Source organism: Podarcis bocagei (assembly GCF_964188305.1).
Source record: "Podarcis bocagei genome assembly, chromosome: 2".
Lineage (NCBI taxonomy): Eukaryota > Metazoa > Chordata > Lepidosauria > Squamata > Lacertidae > Podarcis > Podarcis bocagei.
In genome coordinates this window covers 14,627,356-14,653,186 of record NC_138126.1, presented here as the reverse complement: position 1 = coordinate 14,653,186, position 25,831 = coordinate 14,627,356, and the positions used below count along the sequence as shown (strand labels likewise).

General features: G+C 48.0%; 2 protein-coding genes across 2 annotated transcripts; one reads left to right on the top strand and one right to left on the bottom strand.

Annotated features, from left to right (window-relative positions):
• Positions 1-604: 604 nt before the first annotated feature.
• On the bottom strand, positions 605-9,996 carry LOC308580580 (uncharacterized protein). The gene is made up of 4 exons (XM_081182435.1): positions 9,541-9,996; positions 6,921-7,933; positions 6,205-6,313; positions 605-4,930 (listed from the first exon to the last, which is right to left on the bottom strand). The coding sequence occupies exons 2-4, from the start codon at positions 7,722-7,724 to the stop codon at positions 3,912-3,914; spliced, it is 1,932 nt and encodes a 643-aa protein (XP_081038561.1). The 5' UTR covers positions 7,725-7,933; positions 9,541-9,996; the 3' UTR covers positions 605-3,911.
• A 131-nt stretch (positions 9,997-10,127) lies between these two features.
• On the top strand, positions 10,128-25,589 carry LOC308580531 (uncharacterized protein). The gene is made up of 5 exons (XM_081182314.1): positions 10,128-10,287; positions 11,189-11,692; positions 13,485-14,242; positions 14,561-14,684; positions 24,005-25,589. Exons 2-5 carry the CDS (start codon positions 11,200-11,202, stop codon positions 24,706-24,708), a joined length of 2,079 nt encoding a protein of 692 aa, XP_081038440.1. The 5' UTR covers positions 10,128-10,287; positions 11,189-11,199; the 3' UTR covers positions 24,709-25,589.
• Positions 25,590-25,831: the final 242 nt, after the last annotated feature.

Here is a 25,831-nt window from a genome sequence, read left to right as displayed (position 1 = left end):
AAATAATAATTTTTTATTTATACCCTGCCCTTCCTGGTTCAGGAAACCGGGCTCAGGGCGGCTAACAACAAATTTAAAACACTGCTGGATCAGGCAAGGAACTGTCTAAAAGAGAATCCTGTTCTCACAGTGACGAACCAGGTGAACAAAGGAAATCCAACAACTGGCATAATTTATATGTATATATAGTAACATTGATTCTAGTCTTTGGGCAATCAAAATGATGGATATGATGAAGCCGGTAGCCATTGATGGCTTAAGGGAAGCCCTCCGGAGGAGGAGCAAATCTCAGGGAGACTCCCAATCTGTGCTCTGCATGTGTTTTGCGACTGCCAAAGTGTGCAGTTAAGTGTGTAATTCACTTAAATAGGAATCGTGACTTTTGATATTTTTTAAGCTGGTTTCTAAGCCTCATGTGCTCAAAGCACATCAGCTACACTAGCCAAAGTTGTGTAAGACACAGTGGGGGGGCGGATAGTTGTGGGAGGAGGACTGAGAAAGATATCAAATACTTGGCAGAAACCGTGCTTTAAAAAACAAGCAAATGTGCGCAGGCCTGCAGAATTTGGAAAAAAATAAAAGGTTGATATGACAACAGCTCAAGTACAGGATGCCTCGATTTTTATTTTATTTTCAAAACACACACAAAAAGTATACACAATCCCGGCCTTCAGCCAGGGGTGCTCTCTACGGAGTCCAGCGCTGCGGGAGAATACAAATCTCCCATCTCACCTTGGAGGAAGCAATCTTTCAAGGTCAACTTCTTAGAGCATGGATAGGCAAACTAAGGCCCAGGGTCCGGATCTGGCCCAATCGCCTTCTAAATACAGCCCACAGACAGTCCGGGAATCAGTTTGTTTTTACATGAGTAGAATGTGTCCTTTTATTTAAAATGCATCTCTGGGTTATTTGTGGGGCATAAGATTCGTTCATTTCCCCCCCCCCCTTCAAAATATAGTCCGCCCCGCCCCCACAAGGTCTGAGGGACAGTGGGCCGGCCCCCTGCTGAAAAAGTTTGCTGACCCCTGTCTTAGAGCAAATCCACACCATGAGCTTAAAGCACACCCAACGCACATTTAAAGCACATGATGTCCCCCTGCCAAAGAATCTCAAGAACTGTAGTTTGTTAGGGGTCCTGGCAATTGCAGCTCCATGAAGGAGAAACAGCCAACTCAGTCCTCCTGCCTTCTTCACGCTCCTTCCAACTGTGGCCACCCTCTGCCAGCTTGTGAGAAATGAAACCCACCACAAGCACCCTGTGACCATGTGGCATTTTCACCTCTGATGGTGTCTCACTGAGTCCATGGTCCCGAGTATGAGCTGGTCTGCGTGTTTCCCAAGCTAGGCTATTGCACCTCTCCAACAATCCATCGGGATGCCAAGCAGGAAAGTGGACTCAGGTGCTGCCTGCAAAGTCCTCTGTCACAAAGGTCTGTGCAGTAGGGTCAGGGATAGCTCAGTCGTTAGAGCCAGAGACTCTTAATCTCAGGGTCCTGGGTTCGAGACCCACGTTGGGCAAAAGATTCCTGCATTGCCGGGGTTTGGACTAGATGATCCTAGTGGTCCCTTCCAACTCTACAATTCTGAGACACCCGGTGCCTCATCTCAGATCGATTTTTGGAAGCAAAAGCAACTCACGGCTGGAGTGATCTTGCCAGCCTGGGAAGACACAGGCGAATGAAGGTTCTGCAAAGCCAAGAGGGCTCTCTCTGCCACATCGACTGAGTGTAGCGGCCGTGAATGGGAAACTAAACCTCCCAGGATGCTTTGGGGGGAAGTCACATGCTTTAAACGTGCACTGAATGTGTCTCAAATGTGCAGAGCAGACCTGCTCTTCAAACCAGGATTTCCACTCGCTTTCCACATGTGTAGCAATGCTTAGGCCATATATCCCTCGTAACAGCAGTAACGTTACAGCGGCAGCATGTGGAAAGTTGAGTGGGCCTCCGCAATGCCACGTAGGAGGTTCCCAAGAACCTCTAACCATTTCGCCTCCCCTCCTTCTCAGGTTTGAGGCATGTACACACAGACACCTCCATGGTTGACTACTTACGAGTGCAATTTCTGGAATGTTGAGGGCGGTATCAATATAGAGCAGGGGCAGGGAGCTTCATTTAGCTCAAGGGCCACATTGCCTTGTGGGACACCTGCCAGGGGCCAGGGGCAGGTGAGGCCAGAGGTGAAAGTGAGCAGAGCAACTGCTCTGATTCATACAATAGGCTACAGGCAATGGGTCAAGGGACACACCACAGCGCCCCCTGCAGGCCGCTCCCTGCTGCCAGTGGAAGGGAGGGCAAATTTAGCTCTAAGCACGGCAATGTTCTCAAGTGATGGATTTTGTCCCAAAGGGACAGATGGCAGTGAAATACTTACAAAGGAGGAAGGTGGGGTCAGTTCTGCAGTGTGGCCTGAACCTGCCCAATCCCCCCTGCGCCCCCAGCCACTGAGAATCAACCTTAACTTTCTCAATCCCATCCTAAGGAAGCCCTGTTGGATCAGAACAAAAGCCCATCAAGCCCAGAAATTTTCTCTGCAATGAAGCCAACCAGCTGCCTCTGGGTGGCCCCCACGGGTGGGATGTGAAGCAAAGCCCCCCCCCCCGATGGCTCCTCCCACCCACCAGGAAACCGGTCCTACACTACGCCTGAACCCAGAAGCTTCATAAAGCTATGAAGACTAATTGCCACTAATGGACCTACCCTTTGTGAACTCGTCTGGCCGACGCTTAATAACAAAAATGAGTGCTTTTTGTTTCTTGGTCAGGCAGGGGGAACCACGGGGAACCCTTGGACTCTCTATAAATTGCACCCCGTCTTCCCAGGCCACAACCCTCCTGGCCCTGCCTCTCTCCCCTGCCTAGAGTGTTTTCATGGTCCTCAAACTCCGCTATAATGCCCGTTTCCTCGATGGAGGACACAGAAGGATGGAGCACTTTAGAATGTTCAAAGTGACCTGCATTCTGATAATCCTTACAAACAACCCTCTAAGGTGGACTGCTGTATTTTAGGGTAGTTTAATCTGGGCTCTGGATTGTTTATGATTCTTTTGCTGCCAGGAAAGAGGTATTTTCCCCCCCTTCTCCCATCTTTTATTGCTTATTGTTTTAACTTTTTAACATATTGTCTTGTTTGTAAGCCACTCAGAGAATTTGTTGTTGAGTAGCTGCGATTTTATTTTTATTTTAAAGACGATTTGTGGGTTAAGCAACACTCTCCTCTCAAAAGATCTGAACCACTTTGCTGCCCATCTGGATCCAGGATTCCACTCCCCAAATAAGAGCACCTAGATCAGCCTTTCCCAATTTAGGGCTCTCCAGCTGTTTTGGACTACAACTCCCATCAGCCCCTGCCAGCATTGGGAGGGTGGGAGTTGTCAAAGCAGTTGGATAGCATCAAGCTGCGGAGGACGTGGACTGATCTAGCTACTTACCATTAAGCATGGTAGGAATCAAACAATTTTATCCTGTTGCCTTGTGCCAGGCAGATGGTTCGAAGATATACTGCCCCTGCAACTGGAGTTTCTATCTAGCTATTGCATTGCTAAACCGCAGCTAGGGGCACGTTTCGCTAAAAGGAGGCCCATTTGTCTTCATGGGGAAGCACCCTATGACAAGTTTCTTTGCTCCTCTGTTCTGCACTAGCCATCACACCGCTTCTAAAACTAACCGCCGATATAAGCCTGAAATCTCACTTCCATTCCCCCTTACTATCCTATTCTCAGCCTACTTCTATTTTCCAAAAAACCACCAGTACTAATCCTAGACCCTCCTCTATCCTCGCTTCCCGCCTGCATTGCGCAGGCCCTCCCGATTCCAAACACCTTAGGGACTAGCACCCTTTCTACGAGTGCTGAGATGGACCTGTGTGACCAGGAAAGGCTAAATCATAAAGGGACAGGGCAAGAGGCACCAGTCACAGAAGTGATACCCGGCCAGAGAGGTTGCTGGGCCCCTGCTCAGCAGCCTCCCAAGAATTCCCCACACTGTAGCTCTCAGCAGAGTGGATTCTCTGATGTGTGGTAAGGGAAGAGTGAGTGCTGAAGCTCCTCCCACACTCGTTGCAGATGTAAGGGGTGTATATTGAGTGCGTTCTCATGTGTCTCGTGAGCTTTGAGCTGGAAATGAACCTTTTCCCACACTCGGTGCACCCGTACGGCCTCTCCCCGGTGTGGACTCTCTGGTGCGTGTTCCGGGTCGACAAGTGGCTGAAGCTTTTCCCACAGACGTTGCACAGGTAGGGCTTCTCGCCCGTGTGGATCCTCTGGTGTTTGCTGAGGTTTGAGCTGTAGCTGAAGCTCTTCCCGCACTCGGGGCAGCTGTAGGGCTTCTCGCCCGTGTGGACCCTCAGGTGTTTGGTGAGGTCCGAGTTCTGCTGGAAGCACTTTCCGCAGTCTGGGCAGCCGTAGCCATACGGCATCTCTTCCATGTGGATCCTCTGGTGGGTGACCAGGCCTCGGTGCTGGCTGAAGCAGGCCCCGCACTCGGAGCACACATAGGGCATCTCACCGGTGTGGGTTCTCTGGTGGATGAGAAGGTTCGAGCGCTGAGCAAAGCACTTCCCGCACTCAGGGCACTGGTGCGGCTTCTCGCCCGAGTGGATTCTCTGATGCTTGAGAAGGTTCGAGCTCTGGCGGAAGCACTTCCCGCACTGGGGGCAAGGGTACGGCTTCTCCCCCGTGTGGATTCTCCGGTGGATGGTGAGGCTGGAGCGCTGAGTGAAGTGCTTCCCGCAATCCGGGCACTGGTGGGGACTCTCTGCCGCGTGGACTCGCTGGTGTTTAATGAGGGCCGGGTTTTGGTGGAAACCTTTCCTGCCCTCAGGACTCTGGAAGTGCCTTTCCCCCGGCCGGGCTCTGCTAGGAGTCTTCAGGCCGTTTTCTGTGCTCCGGTTTCCTCTGCTCTCCACGTAGTCACTGCTGGAGCTACCTTTGTCTAAAAGAAAAAGGGGGGGAGAAGAGACCTCACGTTTCCTAATGGACTTGTGTCTCCCAATACGGGGACAGAGATCCCAAGAAAACTGGATACCGTATTTTTCACTCTATAAGACGCACCACACCACAAGACGCACCTAGTTTTTGGAGAAGGAAAACAAGAAAAAAAATATTCTGAATCTCAGAAGCCAGAACAGCAAGAGGGATCGCTGCACAGTGAAAGCAGCAATCCCTCTTGCTGTTCTGGCTCCTGGGATAGCTGCGCAGCCTGCATTCGCTCCATAAGGCGCACACATATTTCCCCTTACTTTTTATGAGGGAAAAAGTGAGTCTTATAGAGCAAGAAATACGGTAGTTTGTTTACGTATGCGACAACATCAGCTAGAACTTCATATGCACAGAGGTGGAAAGAGCAAGGATTACCAACTAAGGAGGAAAGGCTTATGAAACTGATGGGCTATGCTAAAATGGCGAAATTAAATGCCAAACGAAGAGGGCATAATGACGAAGTGTTTAAGGAGGATTGGAGACCACTGATAGATCACCAATATATGAAGTCGTGGTCAGGTTTTGAAATATAAAAGCTTTAACGACAGCAGGGTTTAGATAATAAAAATATCTGCGTTATAAAACAGCTAATAAAAAGGAATAAAAAACAAACACCAGGAAAGGGGGGGGGAGTAAAGAAGAAACTTTGTATGTTTTTTTAAAAAATGTATATGGTGGTAAATGCTTTGGAATATTGTTCGAGACTTAATAAAAATGAGATATACTTGTGTCTCCCAAGATGCTGAAGAGAAAGAAACCCTTTTCACATGAGCCAATGAGTTTTTCAGAGGGCAGAATGAATAGGCCCAGCAATCATGTTCCAACCCCAAATCCCAACTAGACTCCTTTACTATAGTCAGTTTTCAAAGAAGTAGACCTCTGCCTGAGCTGTATCATTTGGACTGCAAAGGAAGGCTCGTCTCATATACCAGAGATGAGGAACCTATAGCCTTCCAGTTGTTCTATTGCTCCCATAATGCTGACTGTTGACCATGCTTGCTAGGGCTGATGGGAGTTGTAGTTCAGCAATGGGATGGAGCCTTGGCCTTCCTGGGCCCAGACAAAATCCGCAGCTGTTTCTTGTCAGTCCTTTCATGGAAAGAAAGGGCCTGGGTACGCTCTCAGAGCTACTGCGAACTGCTCACGCTCCCAAGACAGAAGTAGGCAGGCCAAGGCCCTAAGAAACACGTAATAAACTCTGACACCTAGAAGGCAGCAAATCCTTACCCAGTGCTCTGGCTTCCTCTTGCTTCACTTCTCTGCACAGCCGCTTCAGTCCAGGACCCATGGGAGATGGCTTTGCCTCGGGACGATTCACAGCTGGGGCTTCCAGTGCCTGCAACAGTAGTTAATTTAAACGTACGAACGGGGGAAAGAAATTAGTTTGGCTTGCTTCTCAATGCAAACCTACATCATTTGCACTTCCTAACTTAATACACAAACCAGAACACAGATATCATAAGAACATGGTGATTCAAGCCAAATTTAGTCCAGCATCCTGTTCCCGCAGGTGCCCATGTGCTAATAATAATAATAATAATAATAATAATAATAATAAAAAATAATAATAATTTTATTTATATCCTGCCCTCCCCAGCCGAAGCCGGGCTCAGAGTGGCTAGCAACAATAAAAGTAACACAGTTTACATAAAATCACAATCAGTTAATTGAAATGCATTCTAAAATCAATTCATTCTAAAATCAATTCAAGAAACATGAAATCCCTGATATTTGCAGGTACTCATGTGGCTTTAAATTACATTTGTCCGCATGCAAATAAGTGGTGCAGGTAGGAAACCACACACATATTACGCAAAGCTCAAGGAATTTGGTTTCTGAGAGCCATCTCTGTTCTGTGCAGCGCTTTTGTAAAATGCTGAGCTCCGAGGCGACCACGGAAGCTCCTGCCGCAAGCTACCTGGAACAAGATTAAGAGAAGTTACCTGTTTTTCCTTCCTCTCGGCCTCTCGCCGCCTCAGCAGGAATGCCTCAGCCAGCGGCACTGCTTGGGCGCAGGTCTCCGGGTCGTGCTCCCTCACCCAGCTCTGGATTTCCTGGGGCAGGAGGGTGAGGAATTGCTCGAGAACCAGGAGGTCCAAGATCTGCTCCTTGGTGTGCTTCTCCGGCTTCAGCCAACTGCGGCACAGCTCACGGAGCTGGCCGCACACCTCCCGGGGACCTTTGGCCTCGTGGTAGCGGAACTGCCGGAAGCGCTGCCGCTGCGTCTCCATGCGGATGGCGTCCACCTTCAAAATGGCCGCCTTGACTTTGCCGTACTCTCCTCGGTCCTGCAGGCTGAGGTTGCTGTAGGCCTCTTTGGCCTCCCGGCTCAGGACCGGTAGCAAGCGGGCCAGCCACTCCCGTCGTGGCAAGTGGCAGGTCCCAGCTAGCCGCTCGAAGGAGGCGAAGAAGGCCTTGTTGTCCCCCCATGGCGCAGCTTCCTCTGTCACTGGCGGGTTGCCCCATCCCAAGTGAGAGGACTGCATGGCTCGGAGGAACTCTTGCCACTGGGCTTCCCAGCATTCAGGCAAACCCTCATCGGGCTCCTGTTTCACTTGCAGCGGGGCAGCCCAGTCAAGGAACTCTCTGATGGTCCCAACCTGAAGGACACGAGGAGATTTCCCCGCTTTTTCTGCTCCCTCGGCCGGTTTGGGGCCTGCTGGGTCACGTTCCTCCATTTTGACACTGGAAGGCGCTGGTGTGGCCTGGCATCTGCCAGCCGGCGCAGACCCTTTCTTGGTTGCCATTTCCTCTCAGAGAAAAGAGTGGAGCTCTGGACTTGTAGTTCTCCCTGAGAACTTGTTGGAATCTTCCGGATTCCTCTTTGCTGCTCTCACAGCCCTGCCCTGCTCTGCGATTTGGTCAAAAGAAGAGGTCGTTTTCCATAGAAGTGGGGATTTTGTGTTTTTAAACAAGCGGTACGTCACTCAACATACTTATGCAGTGAAGTTTCCTGCTTGGCAGGGGGTTGGACTCGATGGCCCTGGTGGTCTCTTCCAACTCTATGGTTCTATGATTCTGAGGGGGGGAAAAACAAGCACAGACTGTGAGAAACATAACTTACTACCTATTAATGGCCAAATTCAATTCAATGGGATTTACTCCCTGTAAGCAGGCGCACGATTGGAACCTAAACTGATGCTGGCTGTTACTGTTTTACTGCTGGTTTTAACTGTATTTTGTTAATGTTATTTATTTATTCATTCATTCATTCATTCATTTATTACCTGCCCTTTACCCTAAGGTCTCGTGGCAGGTTACGGTATCAAAACACAATATCAGTTTTTAAAACAACAACAACTTAACATCATAAAAATAAATTGTAAATGAACGCTTTGGGGTGATGACAGTTTGGATGCAGGATTGAAGGAGCGTCTGCACCCCCATCATTCAGCCCTTCTGGCGGTTCCCTCACTGCCAAAAGTGAAGTTACAGGGAACCAGGCAGAGGGCCTTCTCAGTAGTGGTGCCTGCCCTGTGGAACGCCCTCCCAGCAGATGTCAAGGAAATAAACAACTATCTGACTTTTAGAAGACATCTGATGGCAGCCCTGTTTACGGAAGTTTTAAATGACTGATGTTTTAATGTATTTTTAATATTTTGTTGGAAGCCACCCAGAGTGGGAAACCCAGCCAGATGGGCAGGGTATAAATAAATTATTATTATTATTATTATTATTATTATTATTGGGGAAGCAACAACGAATTGCTGCCATGTAGCAGCAAACACAGGGTCTGTTAATAAATGGCCTGGGTAAATATAGACATTTCTAGCTGGCACCAAAAACCCACAAAGATTTGGCGCTGCTCAAATCTCTGCACTGAGAACGCCATTTCCCGTGTCACCACATATTTAGTTTTAGCATTGGGGGTGGCATCCCCAGCATTTCTTAGCAAGCGGGTAAGTTAGTCAGGGAGAGGGCACTTTGGGGGATGGGTGGCCTGTGGCAACCCCAGATGCCGGTGGACTACAAATCCCATCATTCTTGGCCACTGACCATACTGACAGGCGTCTGAGTCCAACCACAGGCTCACCCTGTCCGATCTGGGTCCCACGCTGCTGCTCCGAGCTTTGCAGGTTAATATGCAAGTGCCTTGGAGCTGGGCTTGTGTGCATTGCCCACTTGTCTGATCTGCAGGCTACCAAGGGAGGGGGAAAGCAAACAAGCAACGTATACACAGAGAGAGAAAGGGCCCGTTTATTCAGCAGCGCCGGGCCTTGCCCTGCTGCACCCTTTGGGATCCGCAGCAAACCAGCAGGTGATCCGCGCCGATCTCCACGCCGGCTAAGCAGCAGCTCCTGCGGGCTTCATTCCTGCAGGTCAGCGCCGCCATTTAAAGGCAAACGCCTATAGGGAAGGCGATGTGAAGATCTGACAGTTCTGGACTCACTGGTCGCTTTCTTCTCTGGAAATCAGCCCTTTTGCAAACCACTTGCTCCCAGGCTGAACTTGATGGTTGCAAGGAAATAAGATTTCAGATTGCATCCTCCGTCCAAGTCCAGTTTTTTCTGCTCTCTGAAAAGCAGCAAGAAATCCCCCCCCCCTTTGTAATTATTTACTCACCTTTCCTCCAAATGCACCGACCTCCCCCAACAATACTACTCCTGGGAAATCCCAAAGCCAATTTTTTTTCTTTTTCTTTCTCCCCAGGGCAGCTAGAACAGAACAGGAAGGTGCGTCCAGTATTTAAATCCCCCCAAAAAAACTCTCTCCAAGAGTCCTGGGCCTCTCTAGGCAATGGGGGAGTCTCTAGGTTTAACCCTTGGAGCGCCTCGCCCGAGAGACAAGAGACGGAGGAGGAGGAGAAAAACCAAGGAGGACAACTTCTTTTTTTCTAGGTTTGCGGCAAGTAAAACAAAACAACACAACGCAACTTTATCCTTCCTGCACAAAAGCAGGCACTGAAGCTACAATCCCAGGGTTGCAATAATATAATATTATATAATGTTAACAATAACAAGAATATTAACAATAATATACCATTTTTAAAAAACCAGAACTTTCCAAGGATAAATAAAACAAGTTGAAAAGCATTTGGATTAAGGCATTTGCCGCTTAGTGGCTCCTCGCTTTGTTAGGCGTGGGGTTAAAGTGGTTAAATGGACTGAGCTGAGATTCCTAGAGGGACCCCGGTTTATTTATCAGCGATCCCTTCCTTTTCCTGCCGCTGCCTCTCTATGGCTTGATAATAATAATTAATAATAATAATAATAAAAAGGAGAAGCAGCCTTTTGCATGGTCTAAACGTGGGTGGATCTGTGGGATCTCCTGCAAGGGAGAAGCTGCAGCAGAGACAGAGGCTGGAAAGAGGTGATGAAAGAAAGGGGGATGAAAGAAAGGGGAGAGATCAGAGGGGAGAGCAAAGATCTGGTGCTTTGCAGGGCAGAAGGCAGACGTCCCCAAACACGCGCTGTGGGTGAGGGGGTGGCTGGGTGGGTGAAATCTGTGGCCCTTCAGATGTTGGGCTCCCAGCTCCCATCAGCCCCCAGTCAGCACAGGCAACATAGCTAGGGAGGGTGGGGGCTGTAGCCCAGCAACATCTAGAGATCCAAGCTTCCCCCATGCCTGCCCCTAACTCGAAGGTTGTCTGTCCAGCTGGCCCCCCAAGGCCTGCCCCTCTGCCTAGCCCCGGGAAGAGCTGTGGCTGGGTGGAAAGGGCATCTGCTTGGCATTCAGAAGGTTATAGGTTCAGTCATCAAGGGCAACTCCAGACTGACCAGTTCACTTCTACATAAAAGGGTGGCTGTTGCATTTAACTCTTATTGCAGAGAATTTAGACCATCAAAACACAGAAAAAATCTTAATAAAAAATTCCTTGCAGTAGCACCTTAAAGACCAACTAAGTTAGTTCTTGGTATGAGCTTTCGTGTGCACACGAAAGCTCATACCAAGAACTAACTTAGTTGGTCTTTAAGGTGCTACTGGAAGGAATTTTTTATTTTGACTATGGCAGACCAACACGGCTACCTATCTGTAACCAGAAAAAATCTTGTGTGTTACGGGATTTACTTTAGGTTTCCCGTGGTCGTCAAGAGGCTTTAAAGGGAGTCCAAAAACGGTTAGAGTATATTAAAAAAAAACACAACTCAGGAGGTTAAAGATTGGGAAAAGGCTTACTTTAGCTTTGAGGGGGGTTTTTTCTTTAAAAAAAAGAATAAAGTGGTGTATAAATTTTATGAAATAAATTGTGTTTCTCATATATTTCCCATAGTACATTAAACAATGCCAAGACAGCGCACATTTCCTATTTCTGAGGTGACCCCTTTGCTTGTTGAAGAAAGGGAAGCAATACTGCAGGAGAATGGAAAAATTTCTGGAAGAAACCACATGGTTTGGCGAAGACTTAGTGAGAAACTTGCAAAGAAGAAAATCAACATTACTGCATACAATCTGTACCTAGCTGTCCTCGGGGGTCGCTATGAGGTCTACCAGACCTTGGGAAATTGTACAGAACCTGTTGCTTCTGACCGGGGAAATCATGAGCATTCATCAGCTTTATCCTCTGATGAGTCCAGAGACCACAATATGGATGGAAGCACTGACAAAAGCGAGGAGGAGGAGGAGTACTTTTTGAGCAACCAAAAAATTGTTGATGAAACTCTGGACAGAAAGAAATTCACAGTCACATTTTCTACAGAGGAATGGGCTGAGATTTCACCAGAAGATTTGACATACAGGAGCAGGAGAAAGAACTCCATTCGAACCTACAATATAGGTATGGACTCACAAGCTAAATATTCATGTGTGGTGTCATTTGGAATTGCCGTGTAAGGTAAGATGTAAGGGAGGTAAGGTCTCTGTGTTAGACCGGGCACAAAAATACAGTGGTACCTCGGGTTACATATGCTTCAGGTTACATACGCTTCAGGTTACAGACTCTGCCAACCCAGAAATAGTACCTCGAGTTAAGAACTTTGCTTCAGGATGAGAACAGAAATCGTGCTCTGGCGGTGCAGCGGCAGCAGGAGGCCCTATTAGCTAAAGTGGTGCTTCAGGTTAAGAACAGTTTCAGGTTTAGTACGGACCTCCGGAACGAATTAAGTACCGTATTTTTCGCTCCATAAGATGCACCAGACCACAAGACGCACCTAATTTTTGGAGGAGGAAAACAAGAAAAAAAATATTCTGAATCTCAGAAGCCAGAACAGCAAGAGGGATCGCTGCACAGTGAAAGCAGCAATCCCTCCTTCTGTTCTGGCTTCTGGGATAGCTGTGCAGCCTGCATTCGCTCCATAAGACACACACACATTTCCCCTTACTTTTTAGGAGGGAAAAAGTGAGTCTTATACAGCAAAAAATATGGTACTTGACCCGAGGTACCACTGTATTTGAAAGTGACAGGAGAATGCTCGTTTTGCAAGTCACAGTTCATTGGATGCATTAAAGTAATGCCTCCATCAGAAGGCCCAGTAGTAATGCAATGTTCTTACAAGGGGCGCTTCAGTGATAAGCATCAACCAAACCTGAAAAGAAAACTCTCTTGAGTTGCAAGATATAAAAAAAAATTTAAAAATTGTCCAGTAGCACCTTAGAGACCAACTAAGTTTGTTCTGGGTGTAAGCTTTTGTGTGCATGCACACTCTTTTGGTATCTGAAGAAGTGTGCATGCACACAAAAACTTATACTCAGAACAAACTTAGTTGGTCTCTAAGGTGCTACTGAACAATTTATTTATTTTTATATATATTTTGACTGTGTCAGACCAACACAGCTACCTACCTGAATCTGGAGTTGCGAGAGAGAGAGCTTTTTTAAAAAGACAAATGAAAATATGTCAGCAACTGCTCTTTCTCACCAATATCCAGATGACAGTATAATATTTGGTGATCCTGAACCTAGTCATCTGTCTACAAGTAATGTCTTGCAGGTAGCAAAGTGCAAAGCTCTGAAGGGAACTCACCTGCAGGGTTTTTTGCGGGGGTTTTGCTGTAATACTTTTGCCAATGTTTTGCGCCAGTTTCGAGTGAATTGGACGAGGTTGGGTTTTTGGTGACCACCAGGTTTGAGTGTCAATTGCTCTGTTTGTGGGGCCCTGCAAAATGCGGGGGGGGGGGAGGGAGAGAGTTGCTGCAAAACGTTTGCCAAAAGTGAATCGGACAACGTTGGATTTGGGAGCATCAAGTACAAACCCCGCTTTGAAGTATCAGTTACTTTGTGGGGAGCTACAAGATGCAGGGTTTTCACTGCAAAATGACTTTGACACCAGTTTTGAGGGGATCCCAGATTTTGGTGTTTGTAGTTAACACAGCTGAAAAGGCTGACACTTGGAGGGGCTGTGGTATGAATGTTACTGGAGATGTTTTTTACCTGTAACTGTTTTTAGAATGCATCCCTGTGAATGTGCTTGCTGTCCTGGCTCCTTGTAGAGGAAGGGTGGGATATCAGTTCAAATAAAATAAATCAATAATAATTTGGGTTCTTTCAATGACAGTGATGGGCAGTAGATTCAGGACAGGTCAGAAGCAAGGACGACTTCACACACTCCCTTTTTGTTTGCTTGCTTTCAGAACTTGAGAAGAAATTTTCAGAACCAAACAAAATGGAAGAACTGGGCCTAGCGGGCCCTGAGGCCAAAGAGGAATTGGAGGCAGGAGAACAAGATCTTTGTGTTGTTCAGGTTGGGACCGTCCAGGAGCTTCTGACCAGGGCAGCCCCACCACAAATTAAAAAGGAACCAGATGAGGCGCTTCAACAGCACTGGGAGACCGAGTGGCAGGAGTTCCTGAGGAGGATGCAGTCTCCTCAGTCAGGATGGGGGCGGCAAAGCCCACGTCTGCCTCAGCTCTGGTCAAAGGACGATGCTGAGGACTTCCAGGCCTCTGTCAAGGCCATTGTGGATACCATCTGGTGGCCTGCAGGAGAGCGCATGGCCCAACCCTTGCCAGGCCTACTCAGAGAGTCCAATGAGGTCGGTCAAAGGCTGGATCCTTCTGTGAAAGCGAAGGAAGAGGTTCCGGATGAGGAAGACACCGCCAGCTTGGAGTTGCGTTGCCGGTGCTTCCGGCAGTTTGGCTACAAGGAGGCTGGGGGCCCCCGAGAGGGCTTGAGCCAACTCCGTGAACTTTGCCACCGGTGGCTGGCACCGGATGCACACACCAAAGAGCAGATTCTGGATCTGGTGATCTTGGAGCAGTTCCTGGCCATCCTGCCTCCGGAAATGCAGAGCTGGGTGAGAGAACGGGGCCCCAAGACCTGCGCCCGAGCGGTGGCTCTGGCAGAGGATTTCTTGCTGAGGCTGTGTGAGGTCAAGGTGCCGGGACGAAAGGTGAGGGTACTCAGTGTGGCTAAATTGCCAGGAGTTCTGTTCCTCCATCTCAATAGCCCCCTTTATATCTTGGTCTTCTAGAGAGGTAAAGCCAGAAAGGAGAGACAGACTGGAGCTGTCCCCAGGTTGTTGGCCTTCGCTGGTAGCCAGGGAAGCTGGTGCCCCTTGCCGCACCTTTTCCCCTTCAATTCAAGCTCTGTCATCTCTCCCCTTAAGAAAAAGTGCAAGCAAAATGGAGAGAGGAGCTTGCCCTCAAAGGAAATGGCTCCCTAGGTTTCTAAGTAGTGGCATCACAAAACCATTCATTTCTCATTCCAGGTACAGGGGCCTTTGGACAAGGCGGCTGCTAATTCCCCCAAGGCAGAATGGGATCCGTCGAATGCTGTGGAGTCCAGTGCCATGGAGTCGCCTTTGCCTATGGAGGTCAAGCCGGAGGAGGATGGTGAGGCCAGCTTGCTGGGTAAAGGTTTATTACCGTATTGGCCCGAATGTAAGCCGCACCCGAATATAAGCCGCACCTTTAAAATTCAAGGGGCAAAAAGAAAAAAAGACAATACCCGAATATAAGTCACTCCCTTAAAATTCTGCAGGCACTCACACCTGTTCCGTTTCTTTTTTTTTAAAAAAAAATATTATTGATTTTACAGAATTTTTATGAACAATACAAACAAATAAAAAGACAAACAAACATGTATAATTTCATATCCTTTTTTTCATAAACCTCACTTCTCGGACTCCCCCAAACCTCCCCTTTCTACATCCCAATTTCCAAAATTATTTCAGCAAATCCTAAACTTAATTTTATCAAATGTGTTCCTTCTTTATTCTTTTCTTTAACTTAATCTTTTGTCGCTGTAATCTCCTTTTCTTTCTAAAAACCTCAACATTTTAGCATTCATCAATTTTGTAATATTTCTTAAGATAGATTTTGAATTTCTTCCAATCTTCTTCCGCCGTCTCTTTCCCCTGATCACGGATTCTGCCAGTCATTTCGGCCAATGTCATATAGTCCATCACCTTCATCTGCCATTCTTCCAGGGTGGGTAGATCTTCTGTCTTCCAATACTTTGCGATGAGTATTCTTGCTGCTGTCGTAACATACATAAAAAAAGTTCTGTCTTTCTTTGGCACCAATTGGCCGACAATGCCCAAGAGAAAGGCCTCTGGTTTCTTAGGGAAGGTACATTTAAGTACCTTTTTCATTTCATTATATATCGCCCAGAAAGCCTTAATCTTCGGGCACGTCCACCAAAGGTGATAGAAAGTACCTTCAGTTTCTTTACACTTCCAACACTTATTGTCAGGCAAATGATAGATTTTTGCTAGCTTGACTGGGGTCATGTACCACCTATAAATCATTTTCATAATATTTTCCTTTAAGGCATTACATGCCGTAAATTTTATACCGGTGGTCCATAACCATTCCCAGTCCGCAAACATAATATTATGACCAATGTCCTGTGCCCACTTAATCATAGCTGATTTAACTGTTTCATCTTGTGTATTCCATTTCAGCAACAAGTTATACATTCTTGACAAATTCTTAGTATTGGGTTCTAACAGTTCAGTTTCTAATTTTGATTTCTCCACCTGGAAGCCAACTTTCCTGTCTTGTTTATAAACCTCCATTATTTGATAATAATGGAGCCAATCTCATACTTTGGTTTTCAATTTCTCATGACTCTGTAACTTCAATTTATCTCCATCTTGTTCCAAAATTTCCCAATACTTTGGCCATTCGGCTTCCATATTTTCTTCAAAGCTTTAGCTTCCAAAGGTGATAACCATCTAGGGGTCTTAATTTCCATCAGGTCTTTATATCTAATCCAAACATTGTATAATGCTTTTCTGACAATGTGATTTTTAAAGGCCCTGTGCACCTTAACTTTGTCATACCATAAATATGCATGCCAACCAAATTCATTATTAAAACCTTCTAAATCCAAGATATCTGTATTCTCGAGGAGCATCCACTCTTTCATCCAGCAAAACGCTGCTGATTCATAGTACAGTTTTAAGTCCGGCAGGGCAAATCCCCCTCTTTCCTTTGCATCCGTTAATATTTTAAATTTTATTCTGGGTTTTTTGCCCTGCCAGACAAATTTCGAAATATCCTTCTGCCACCTCTTGAAACAGTCCATCTTGTCAAGAATTTGCAATGTTTGAAACAAAAATAACATTCTAGGCAATACATTCATCTTGATAGCTGCAATTCGGCCTAACATTGAAAGTTTCAAATTTGACCATATTTCTAGATCTTTTTTAACTTCTGACCAACATTTCTCATAGTTATCTTTAAACAGATTCAAATTCTTAGATGTCATATGAACCCCTAGATACTTCACCTTCTTAACTACCGTCAAACCTGTTTCATTCTGGAACTTCTCCCTTTCCATGACTGTTAAATTTTTTTCTAGAACCTTAGTCTTTTGTTTGTTCAGTTTAAATCCGGCCACTTGACCAAATTCCTGAATTAACTCTAGAACCCTTTTTGTACTAGTGTCTGGCTCTTGTAAAGTAAGTACTAAGTCATCTGCGAAGGCCCTTAACTTATAATGTTTAGCTCCGACCTGTACCCCTTTAACCTGCTGGTCATCTCTGATCATGTTTAGCAACACCTCCAGAACTGAAATAAAAAGTAATGGGGAGATTGGGCACCCCTGTCGTGTCCCTTTTTCTATTTTAAATTCTTCAGTTATCACATTATTTACAATCAACTTAGCCTTTTGTTCAGAGTATATGGCACCTGTGAGGGTTTGATTAGCTGCTTGTGCGTGAAAACGTGCTCCCTCAGAGTTTGTGCGCCCCCACAAACCTCCGTGTGTGACGGAGCTCCTCAGACATGTCTGCTCTAGTCACTAGTAGAGTCCGACAGTGGCTGTCTGCGGAAGCGTTTCCAACAAAGAAGTTCCTTAACGGAAACGCGTCTCCTGGACTCACGGCGTGACAGTTTCCTGCGAGGTATGGGTCTCCCTATGGGAGACTCCGATACCTCCCCACTGTTCTCGCTGGAAGCCTCCCTGAGCCCTCCCTCCTGCTCGCATTCCCTCAGAGACCCACTCCTCCCCCTGCTGGTCCCTGCTTCAGCAGTTGAGTCTCTTTCATCCTGCCTGAGTCCCTCCACCACCTGATGCTCTGATGGCAGTTCCCTGACATCCACCTCCCCTCCAGGGCCCCCCTCACCCCCTCCCAATTCCTCCCCCCTGGGAGGTGAAGGGCTAAAACCCCGAAACGAATCTTCCTCATCTTCTGACGTCTCGAACAATTCTCTCCATCGATCGTCGTCCTGGCCAGCTGAATCCTCCTCCTCTTCAGAATCTGGGAACCCCTCCAACTCCTCTTCCTCGTCGGTGGTGGCAAAGTATTCCCTTCGGAACCTCGCTACAGGCTGAGGTTTACGTGGGAACCTCTGATGAAAAGTCTCTATTAAAACCTCGTCATTGACATCCTCTGCCCTAACCCAGGTGTTTTCCGACTCCGGTTCCCCTTCCCACATTACCAAATACTCTACTTGATCTCCCTTCCACCTGGAATCGAGGATCTCCGCTACATGGTAGCTGTGTTCCTTCTCCTCCATTGCTGGTCCCCTAGTGACCCTCCCCTCACTGTCTCCTCTATACGGTGACAGCAACGACCTGTGAAAAACTGGGTGCAGCTTCATGTGGTTCGGTAACCGGAGCCTGAAAGCCACTGGATTGACCTGCTGTATGACTTCAAACGGACCCAGCCTTTTGGGTCTTAATTTCTTACAACCTCCTTTGAATGGCAACCCTTGGGTTGACAGCCACACCTGGTCCCCCACCCTGATGCTTTCACCTTCCCTTCTGTTTTTGTCTGCTTGCCTCTTATATTCCTCCTTAGCCCTGTTTAAGTTGAGTTGGAGCTGGCGATGGATCGCTTCCATTTCTTCCACGAACTGTTCTGCAGCTGGAACGCTCCAGTTCTCCCCCTCCCCCCCTGGGAAGGCTCTGGGATGGCACCCGTGATTAGCCAAAAAGGGGCTCATCCCCGTGGACACGTTCTCTGCATTGTTGTAGGCAAATTCTGCCAACGCCAGCTTCTCCACCCAATCATTCTCTCTGTCATTAACATAACACCTCAAATATTGTTGGAGAACCCCATTTGCTCTTTCCGCCTGCCCGTTGGTTTCAGGATGACGGGCCGTCGAGAAATTAACCTCTACATGCAGTAAGCTCATGAGCTTCCTCCAGAACCTGGAAGTAAATTGTTTCCCTCGGTCTGAAACCACCCTCAAGGGGGCGCCATGCAACCTAAACACATTCTCTACAAACAATTTGGCGGTTTCTTCTGCTGTAACCGCATGTGAGCAGGCTATGAAGTGGGCCATTTTAGTTAACAGGTCTACTACAACCATGATGGCTGTTTTCCCTCTAGACCTTGGCAGATCAGTCATGAAATCTATTGCCACTGCTTCCCACGGTCTCTCAGGTGTGGGCAGTGGTTCTAATAAACCAGCCGGCGCCTGCCTCTCCCCCTTGGCTCTTTGGCATTGTTCACACCCTCTCACATACTCCCGCACATCTTCCCTGACCTTGGGCCACCAAAATTCCCTGGTAACCAGCCACATGGTTTTGTGTTGCCCAAAGTGCCCTGCTGTGGGGCTATCGTGCAGCTGCTTGAGTACTTTCTCCCTCAATTCCCCTTCAGGTATATATAACGCTCCCTTATAATACAATGCCCCATTTCTCTCCTCAAAACCACCGGGTTTGTCTTCCTCCCCTCTGAGATCCCTGAGTTTCCCCTGGGCGTATGCATCCTGCACCGTACCCTCTACCAATTCCCTTTGCCCCACCAAAGTCGCCCCACACACCCAGCGGTCCTCTGGAATGATATGGGTTTCTTCGGGTGCTCCCTCCCCCTCCAAATATTCAGGCTTGCGTGAGAGAGCGTCCGCCCTAACATTCTCTGGGCCTGGCACATAACAAATCTCAAAGTTAAATTTGGAGAACTCTTGGGCCCATCTCAACTGCCTTTGGTTGAGCACTCGCGCCGTTCTCCAGTACTCTAGATTTTTATGGTCCGTGCACACTTGCACTTTATGTTGTGCACCAACTAGCAGATGCCTCCATCTCCGGAACGCCTCATGAATAGCAAGCAGTTCTCGGTCGTACACCGTGTAGTTCCTCTCGGATTTGTTCAGCTTCCGCGAGAAGAAGGCACACGGACGCCACTCCGACTCCTCCTTCCCCGGCTGCAGAAGAAGCACCGCCCCTATGGCTCTGTCAGATGCGTCTGTTTCAACCCTTAGCTTCTTTCGTAAATCCACATGCAGAAGTTGTTCTTCAGAGGCGAAGGCCCTTTTCAGTTCCTCAAACGCTCGCCCCGCCTCCGCCGTCCATACAAACTTCTTCTTACTGCTGAGACAGTCAGTGATGGGCGCCGTCAGATGGGCGAAGTTGCGGATGAACTTACGATAAAAGTTTCCAAACCCTAGGAACCTCTGCACATCCTTCTTGGTTTTGGGTGTTTTCCATTCCAGCACTGCCTGTACCTTGCCGGGATCCATGGCCAATCCCTTGTCTGACAGGCGGTACCCCAGGAATTCCACCTCCTTGGTATGGAACCGACACTTCTCCAGTTTGACCCACAGCCTGTTGGCTTGCAGTCTGCTCAACACTTCTCTGACGTCTCTCACATGTTGCTCCTCATTCTCAGAATACACCAACACATCATCTAGAAAGGCAACGCAATTCTTGTAGAGCAAAGGGCCCAGCACGTGGTTCATAAAAGATTGAAAACACGCGGAGCCTGCTTGTAATCCAAATGGCATAACGAGGTATTCAAACGCCCCCAAAGGGGTAAACATGGTGGTTTTCCATTCATCCCCTTTCCTTATGCGTATCAGGTTGTACGCCCCCCTTAGATCCAGCTTTGTGAAAATCTTTCCCTTCCTCACCATGGTCAAAATATCATCAATTCTGGGCATAGGGAACGCCACCGGTTCAGTCACTGCATTCAGCCGCCCAAAAATCACATACAAGTCTCGGCTTGTCCGCATTCTTTTTGTCCACAAAGAACACTGGGCTCCCCCCTGCTGCTTTGGACTCTCTGATGAAGCCTCTCTTCAGGTTCTTGTCAATGAACCCTCGCAACTCCTGCATTTCCCTGTCTGACATGGCATACAACTTGCCCACGGGAAGCTGTGCTCCAGGGAGTAAATTGATCTGACAATCAAAGGGTCTATGAGGTGGTAGTTGGTCAGCTTCCTTCTCGCTGAACACGTCGCTGAGATCTGCATACTGTGGTGGTACCTTCACCTTCCCCATTACTTCAGTCCCTGCTAGGGTGGCTTGGGCCCCTACTGAACCCTTCTCCCCTTTGCAGTGTTCTAGGCAATGTGCTGAACCAAAGGACACCACTCTTTGATGCCAGCCAACCAGCGGATCATGTAGAGCTAGCCAGCTCATTCCCAAAATAATGGGAGCGCCTCCCAGGGTGGCCACATTAAACGCTATCAGTTCTGTGTGCCTTGCCACCCTCATTATCATTGGGACAGTCTGCAAGCGGACTCCTCCTCCCAACAACTCCCTGCCATCAATCGTGGTCACCTGCAGGGGGTTGCTTAAAGGGATGGTCTGTATCTGGTGTTCAGCAGCAAACTCCTTGCTCATAAAATTGCAGGAGCTGCCTGAGTCCAATAGCGCCTTTATTTTTAGGGGGTGCCCATTCTGCAGCTCTAGCGACACTTCAATCACTAGAGCAGGTCGAGGAGCTTCTGGCACGGGCACTTTCACTGCTCTTTGGCCTGGCTGCAGTGCCCCAATTGTGGCAACCAGGCGTTGGCTTTTACCTGCTCCGCTCCCCCTTCTTCTCCCCCCTCAACAGCTCCCACCATCCCTTGCCATTCCTTCCTCTGGGGGCAGACTCTGGCAAAGTGGCCTGGCTGTTGGCAGAGATAGCATTTCCGGGGGCCCTTTCCCTCCTTCTTAGCTCCCTCGCTGGTTTTTAAAAATGCGCGCGCGCGCGCTGTTCCGATTTCCATCGGCTCTGCCGGCGGGAAAGCTGGCTCAGGAATGTCTGGAATGCGGAACTCCTTCCAACGTTCCCCTCTCCCTTCCCGCCTCTCCAAGGCTCTTGCCTCCTGCCGCGCTCCTATGGTCAGCGCAGATTTGGTCAGCTGATCCATAGACTCCGCCCTGGGGCTCCGTGCCAGCTCGTCTTTCACCCCCGAAGAAAGACCTTCTTCAAATAGCATTTGAACGGGTGCCGCCGATAAATCCCAACTCAGTCTGTGAATCAGCATGGTAAACTCAGTCCAATATTCACGGACAGATCGACTCCCCTGCTTACAAGCCATTAGCTGTCTGCGCACCACCCCTTCCTCAATATCGCTGGAAAACATGATATCCATTGCACGAAAGAACTTCATGGTGTCCTTTAGTATGTCATTGTGCGTTGCCATTAGGGGTCGCACCCAGTCTCTAGCCCCTTTCTCAAGATGCCCAATTACAAAAGCAACTCGCGATTCCTCATCAGGGAACTCATCGAACTGCACATTAAGGGCATATTGCATCTCTGTCCTAAAAGCATGGTAGTCCTTGGGGTCCCCCCCAAATTTCTGCACCAATCCTGGTACCTTTCTGGGGAATTGAGTGGCTCTCCCCTTCTTGTCTGCATCCTGAGCCCTTCTCTCCTCCAGCCTCGCCGTCTGCAGGGCCAGTTGAACCTCCAACGCTCGGTATCTATCTTCCAAGCTTGGATCAGCTCCAGCCCCTGCTCCTCCGGTTCCGGTTGGTTCGCTCATGATGCCTTCTCTTGCACAGGCAGCGTACAAAGACTGTCGGACTGCTGTGAGGGTTTGATTAGCTGCTTGTGCGTGAAAACGTGCTCCCTCAGAGTTTGTGCGCCCCCACAAACCTCCGTGTGTGACGGAGCTCCTCAGACATGTCTGCTCTAGTCACTAGTAGAGTCCGACAGTGGCTGTCTGCGGAAGCGTTTCCAACAAAGAAGTTCCTTAACGGAAACGCGTCTCCTGGACTCACGGCGTGACAGTTTCCTGCGAGGTATGGGTCTCCCTATGGGAGACTCCGATACCTCCCCACTGTTCTCGCTGGAAGCCTCCCTGAGCCCTCCCTCCTGCTCGCATTCCCTCAGAGACCCACTCCTCCCCCTGCTGGTCCCTGCTTCAGCAGTTGAGTCTCTTTCATCCTGCCTGAGTCCCTCCACCACCTGATGCTCTGATGGCAGTTCCCTGACAGCACCCATACCATTCTCAGATCCTTGGCCTACCCCCATCCCATGAAGATTCTTTTTCATAAAGCTCCAAGAAATATTGTCAAAGGCTTTCTCCGCGTCCACAAATATCAGAACTGCTTTAGTGTTTATGTTCACCTCTAGTAATTCCAAAATGTCTATTATGTTCCTCACATTATCTGATAAATGCCTTTTTGGGAGAAAGCCTGCTTGGTCCTTATGAATCTTCTCCATCAGCACTCTTTTCAAAGTTTTGCCGCATGTCTGTTTCAGCAGCGATATTGTAGAAGCCCATTTTTGTAAGGTTGCGAATTTAAGCCGCACTTTAACTTTTCATGGTCAGAATTTGGGTGGAGAGGGAAGTGAGGCTTATATTCAGGCCAATACGGTAATTAACATTGTATTTATTTTAAGCATTTGTACCTTGGGATGCACTGGGAATGGTTTCCAGAACAGCTTAAAGATTGTCACTGCCCTCATAGACTCATAGTCTAAAATACATGCTATGTTATGTTTTATTTATATATTTGCAGGAATATTTCTAAACCACCAACAAAAAAAAAAAAAAAATGACTACCACTATGATGATGTGTAATATACATGTTAAAGCATCATAAAATTATAAAACCAGACAATTATTCATATACTGCTTTGCGGGCCAAAGACTCCCGAGTCGTGAACGTTACATTAATACACAAGTAAGATACAATAAAAAAGGGACCAGGGTGGTGCTGTGGGTTAAACCACAGAGCCTAGGACTTGCTGATCAGAAGGTTGGTGGTTCGAATCCCCGCGACGGGGTGAGCTCCCGTTGCTCGGTCCCTGCTCCTGCCAACCTAGTAGTTTGAAAGGACGTCAAAGTGCAAGTAGAGAAATAGGTACCGCTCCGGCGGGAAGGTAAATGGTGTTTCCGTGCGCTGCTCTGGTTCGCTAGAAGCGGCTTAATCATGCTGGCCACATGACCCGGAAGCTGTACGCCGGCTCCCTCGGCCAGTAAAGCGAGATGAGCGCCGCAACCCCAGTCGGCCACGACTGGACCTAATGGTCAGGGGTTCTTTTTAAGATACAGTAAAAGTATAATAAATCAGTCAAAACAATATAACATAACAAAAATACTTGAGACGAAAGGGGAAAGGGGGGAGGAGGGGCAGAAGCACAGAGCTAGGTTTTTGTTCTTACAGCTACGTTTCTTATAGCTACCAGGTTGGATAAAAACAGGTCAAGATTCCTAATGGAATGACTGCAGTTAGGTAGCAATTAAGATTGGGAAAACATGGTTTTTCTATTTCCGCTGTATTTGTCATATGCGGTGCCCTTTCTGTTCTGCTACAGTTTGCCTGCTGCCAAAAACTACATTATTTGTCTCACTGCCCTCTGTGCTGAAAATAAATATATTACATAAATTAGGTTGCCATTAATGTTATTCTACCCTGTTCATTTCAGTGCAAAGGAAACACAATGCATATGGGCAAAAACACATCATTGATGATTTAGAATCATAGAACTGTAGAGGGTCTCCTGACTTGTCTCCTTAATTCTTTGTTCCAGAAGCTGATGGGCACATTTGGATGGACTTTGGCTTGAAAAGACACAAGAAAGTTGATGGGATGCCATTGACAGGAGCCCAAGGAGGGTTACCCCAGGGTCTGGAGGAGCTAGAAGAGGCACCAGGGAGACAGATGTGCCCCTCAGAACAGCCAAAGGAGACAGAAGGCCGAGCTTTCCTGTATAGCAAAGGTTTCAATGTGTGTCCCTCCCAAAAGGGCTTTTTGAAAGTTGTGGGAGAGAAAACAGGCACCAGCAGCAAGAAAAGCTGCCCTCCGAGAGCGGACCTTCCCAAGAAAGCCCAGAAGATGTACGAATGCGCCTATTGTGGCAAAATCTGCAACAACAGCGCTCACCTGGTGATCCACGAGAGAATCCACACGGGCGAGAAGCCGCATAAATGCTCCGAGTGCGGGAAAAGCTTCACCCAGAAAGGAAACCTTACCACACACAAGAGAATCCACATGGGGGAGAAGCCCCACGAGTGCCGGGACTGCGGGAAAAGCTTCAGTCGGAGGCAGCAGCTCATGAGGCACGAGAGGATCCACTCGGGAGAGAAGCCCTACAGATGCGCTGTCTGCGGGAAAAGCTTCTGCCGGAAGGACTCTCTCATCACCCACAAGGGGACCCATGCGCGGGAGAAGCCCTTTGAGTGCTCTGACTTTGGGGAAGGCTTCCCTTCCAATGCTGGACTTCAAAAAACGTAATATATCCATGCACACCAGGTCATAGACATGTTCATAATGGGGGATTTGACTGTACGGACATCCATGACTGGAGTGTCAGGCTGGGAATGGTGTGACACTCTGCCTGGCCTACCTCATAGGGTTGGTGTGAGGCTCAAATGGGCAGTGGTGGAACACTGTGTGCTGCCCTAAGCTCCTTAGAGCAACCTCCCCAAACCTGCTGCCCTATGGATATTTTTTGGGACTACAACTCCCCAGGTCAGGAAGGGGGGGTGCTTTAATGAGAGGGGGGAAAACCCTGCTAACCCTGCCAAAGACATCCCTGTTCTCACAAGGGCCAAACTTGGGGAAAGCGTTCCTTTTGGGTGGTGGGGGGCTGGGACCCCCCCAATCTCCTGGGTGCAAGAGTGCTGTCTCCCCACTTGTGATTCCCAGTAATTGCGTATACAGCGGCATACTGCCTCCCAAATACTTCAGTTGTTGGTAATGTTGCTAATGGAATTGCCTAACCTTCTTCTTTAAACAAATTGTTTTTATTATATATTTCTGGGTTACATAAGTACATACATCGCCTCTGAAGAAGAGAAGAAGAGTTTGGATTTGATATCCCGCTTTATCACTACCCGAAGGAGTCTCAAAGCAGCTAACATTCTCCTTTCCCTTCCTCCCCCACAACAAACACTCTGTGAGGTGAGTGGGGCTGAGAGACTTCAGAGAAGTGTGACTGGCCCAAGGTCACCCAGCAGCTGAATGTGGAGGAGCGAAGACACAAACCTAGTTCTCCAGATTACGAGTCCACCGCTCTTAACCACTACACAACACTGGCTCTCTGTGTTCAGATCATAAAGTCCTTTCTACAGATCAGTTATATTTGATGTGAGACGTTAAATGTTAAAGCCATCCTGGTTGGTGGCCATCACTGCCTTTTGTGGGATTGGGAATGTGTGTAGCAACTGCCCAGCTGTACAAAGGTAAAATTCACATCTGTTGCTCTGTCCACTTTTTCCTCTAGTCCTGACCAGAACAGAATGCTGCCCTCAGTCAGCAAAGAGTCCCCCATCCCTGCTCCAGGCTCTATTATAATTATTTATTATTATTGTTACTTTTCAGATTTATACATTTCACTGATTTTACAATCATTTTG

What these genes read in the sequence shown, in the direction of transcription:
- LOC308580580 (XM_081182435.1), bottom strand. Translation starts at nt 7,724, where the DNA reads ATGGCAACCAAGAAAGGGTCTGCGCCGGCTGGCAGATGCCAGGCCACA. An exon ending in CCGAGAGGAAGGAAAAACAG is followed by an intron (nt 6,314 to 6,920) that starts GTAACTTCTCTT and finishes CTACTGTTGCAG; the next exon opens with GCACTGGAAGCCCCAGCTGT. An exon ending in AGAGGAAGCCAGAGCACTGG is followed by an intron (nt 4,931 to 6,204) that starts GTAAGGATTTGC and finishes TTTTTCTTTTAG; the next exon opens with ACAAAGGTAGCTCCAGCAGT.
- LOC308580531 (XM_081182314.1), top strand. Translation starts at nt 11,200, where the DNA reads ATGCCAAGACAGCGCACATTTCCTATTTCTGAGGTGACCCCTTTGCTT. An exon ending in CATTCGAACCTACAATATAG is followed by an intron (nt 11,693 to 13,484) that starts GTATGGACTCAC and finishes GCTTGCTTTCAG; the next exon opens with AACTTGAGAAGAAATTTTCA. An exon ending in TCAAGGTGCCGGGACGAAAG is followed by an intron (nt 14,243 to 14,560) that starts GTGAGGGTACTC and finishes TTCTCATTCCAG; the next exon opens with GTACAGGGGCCTTTGGACAA.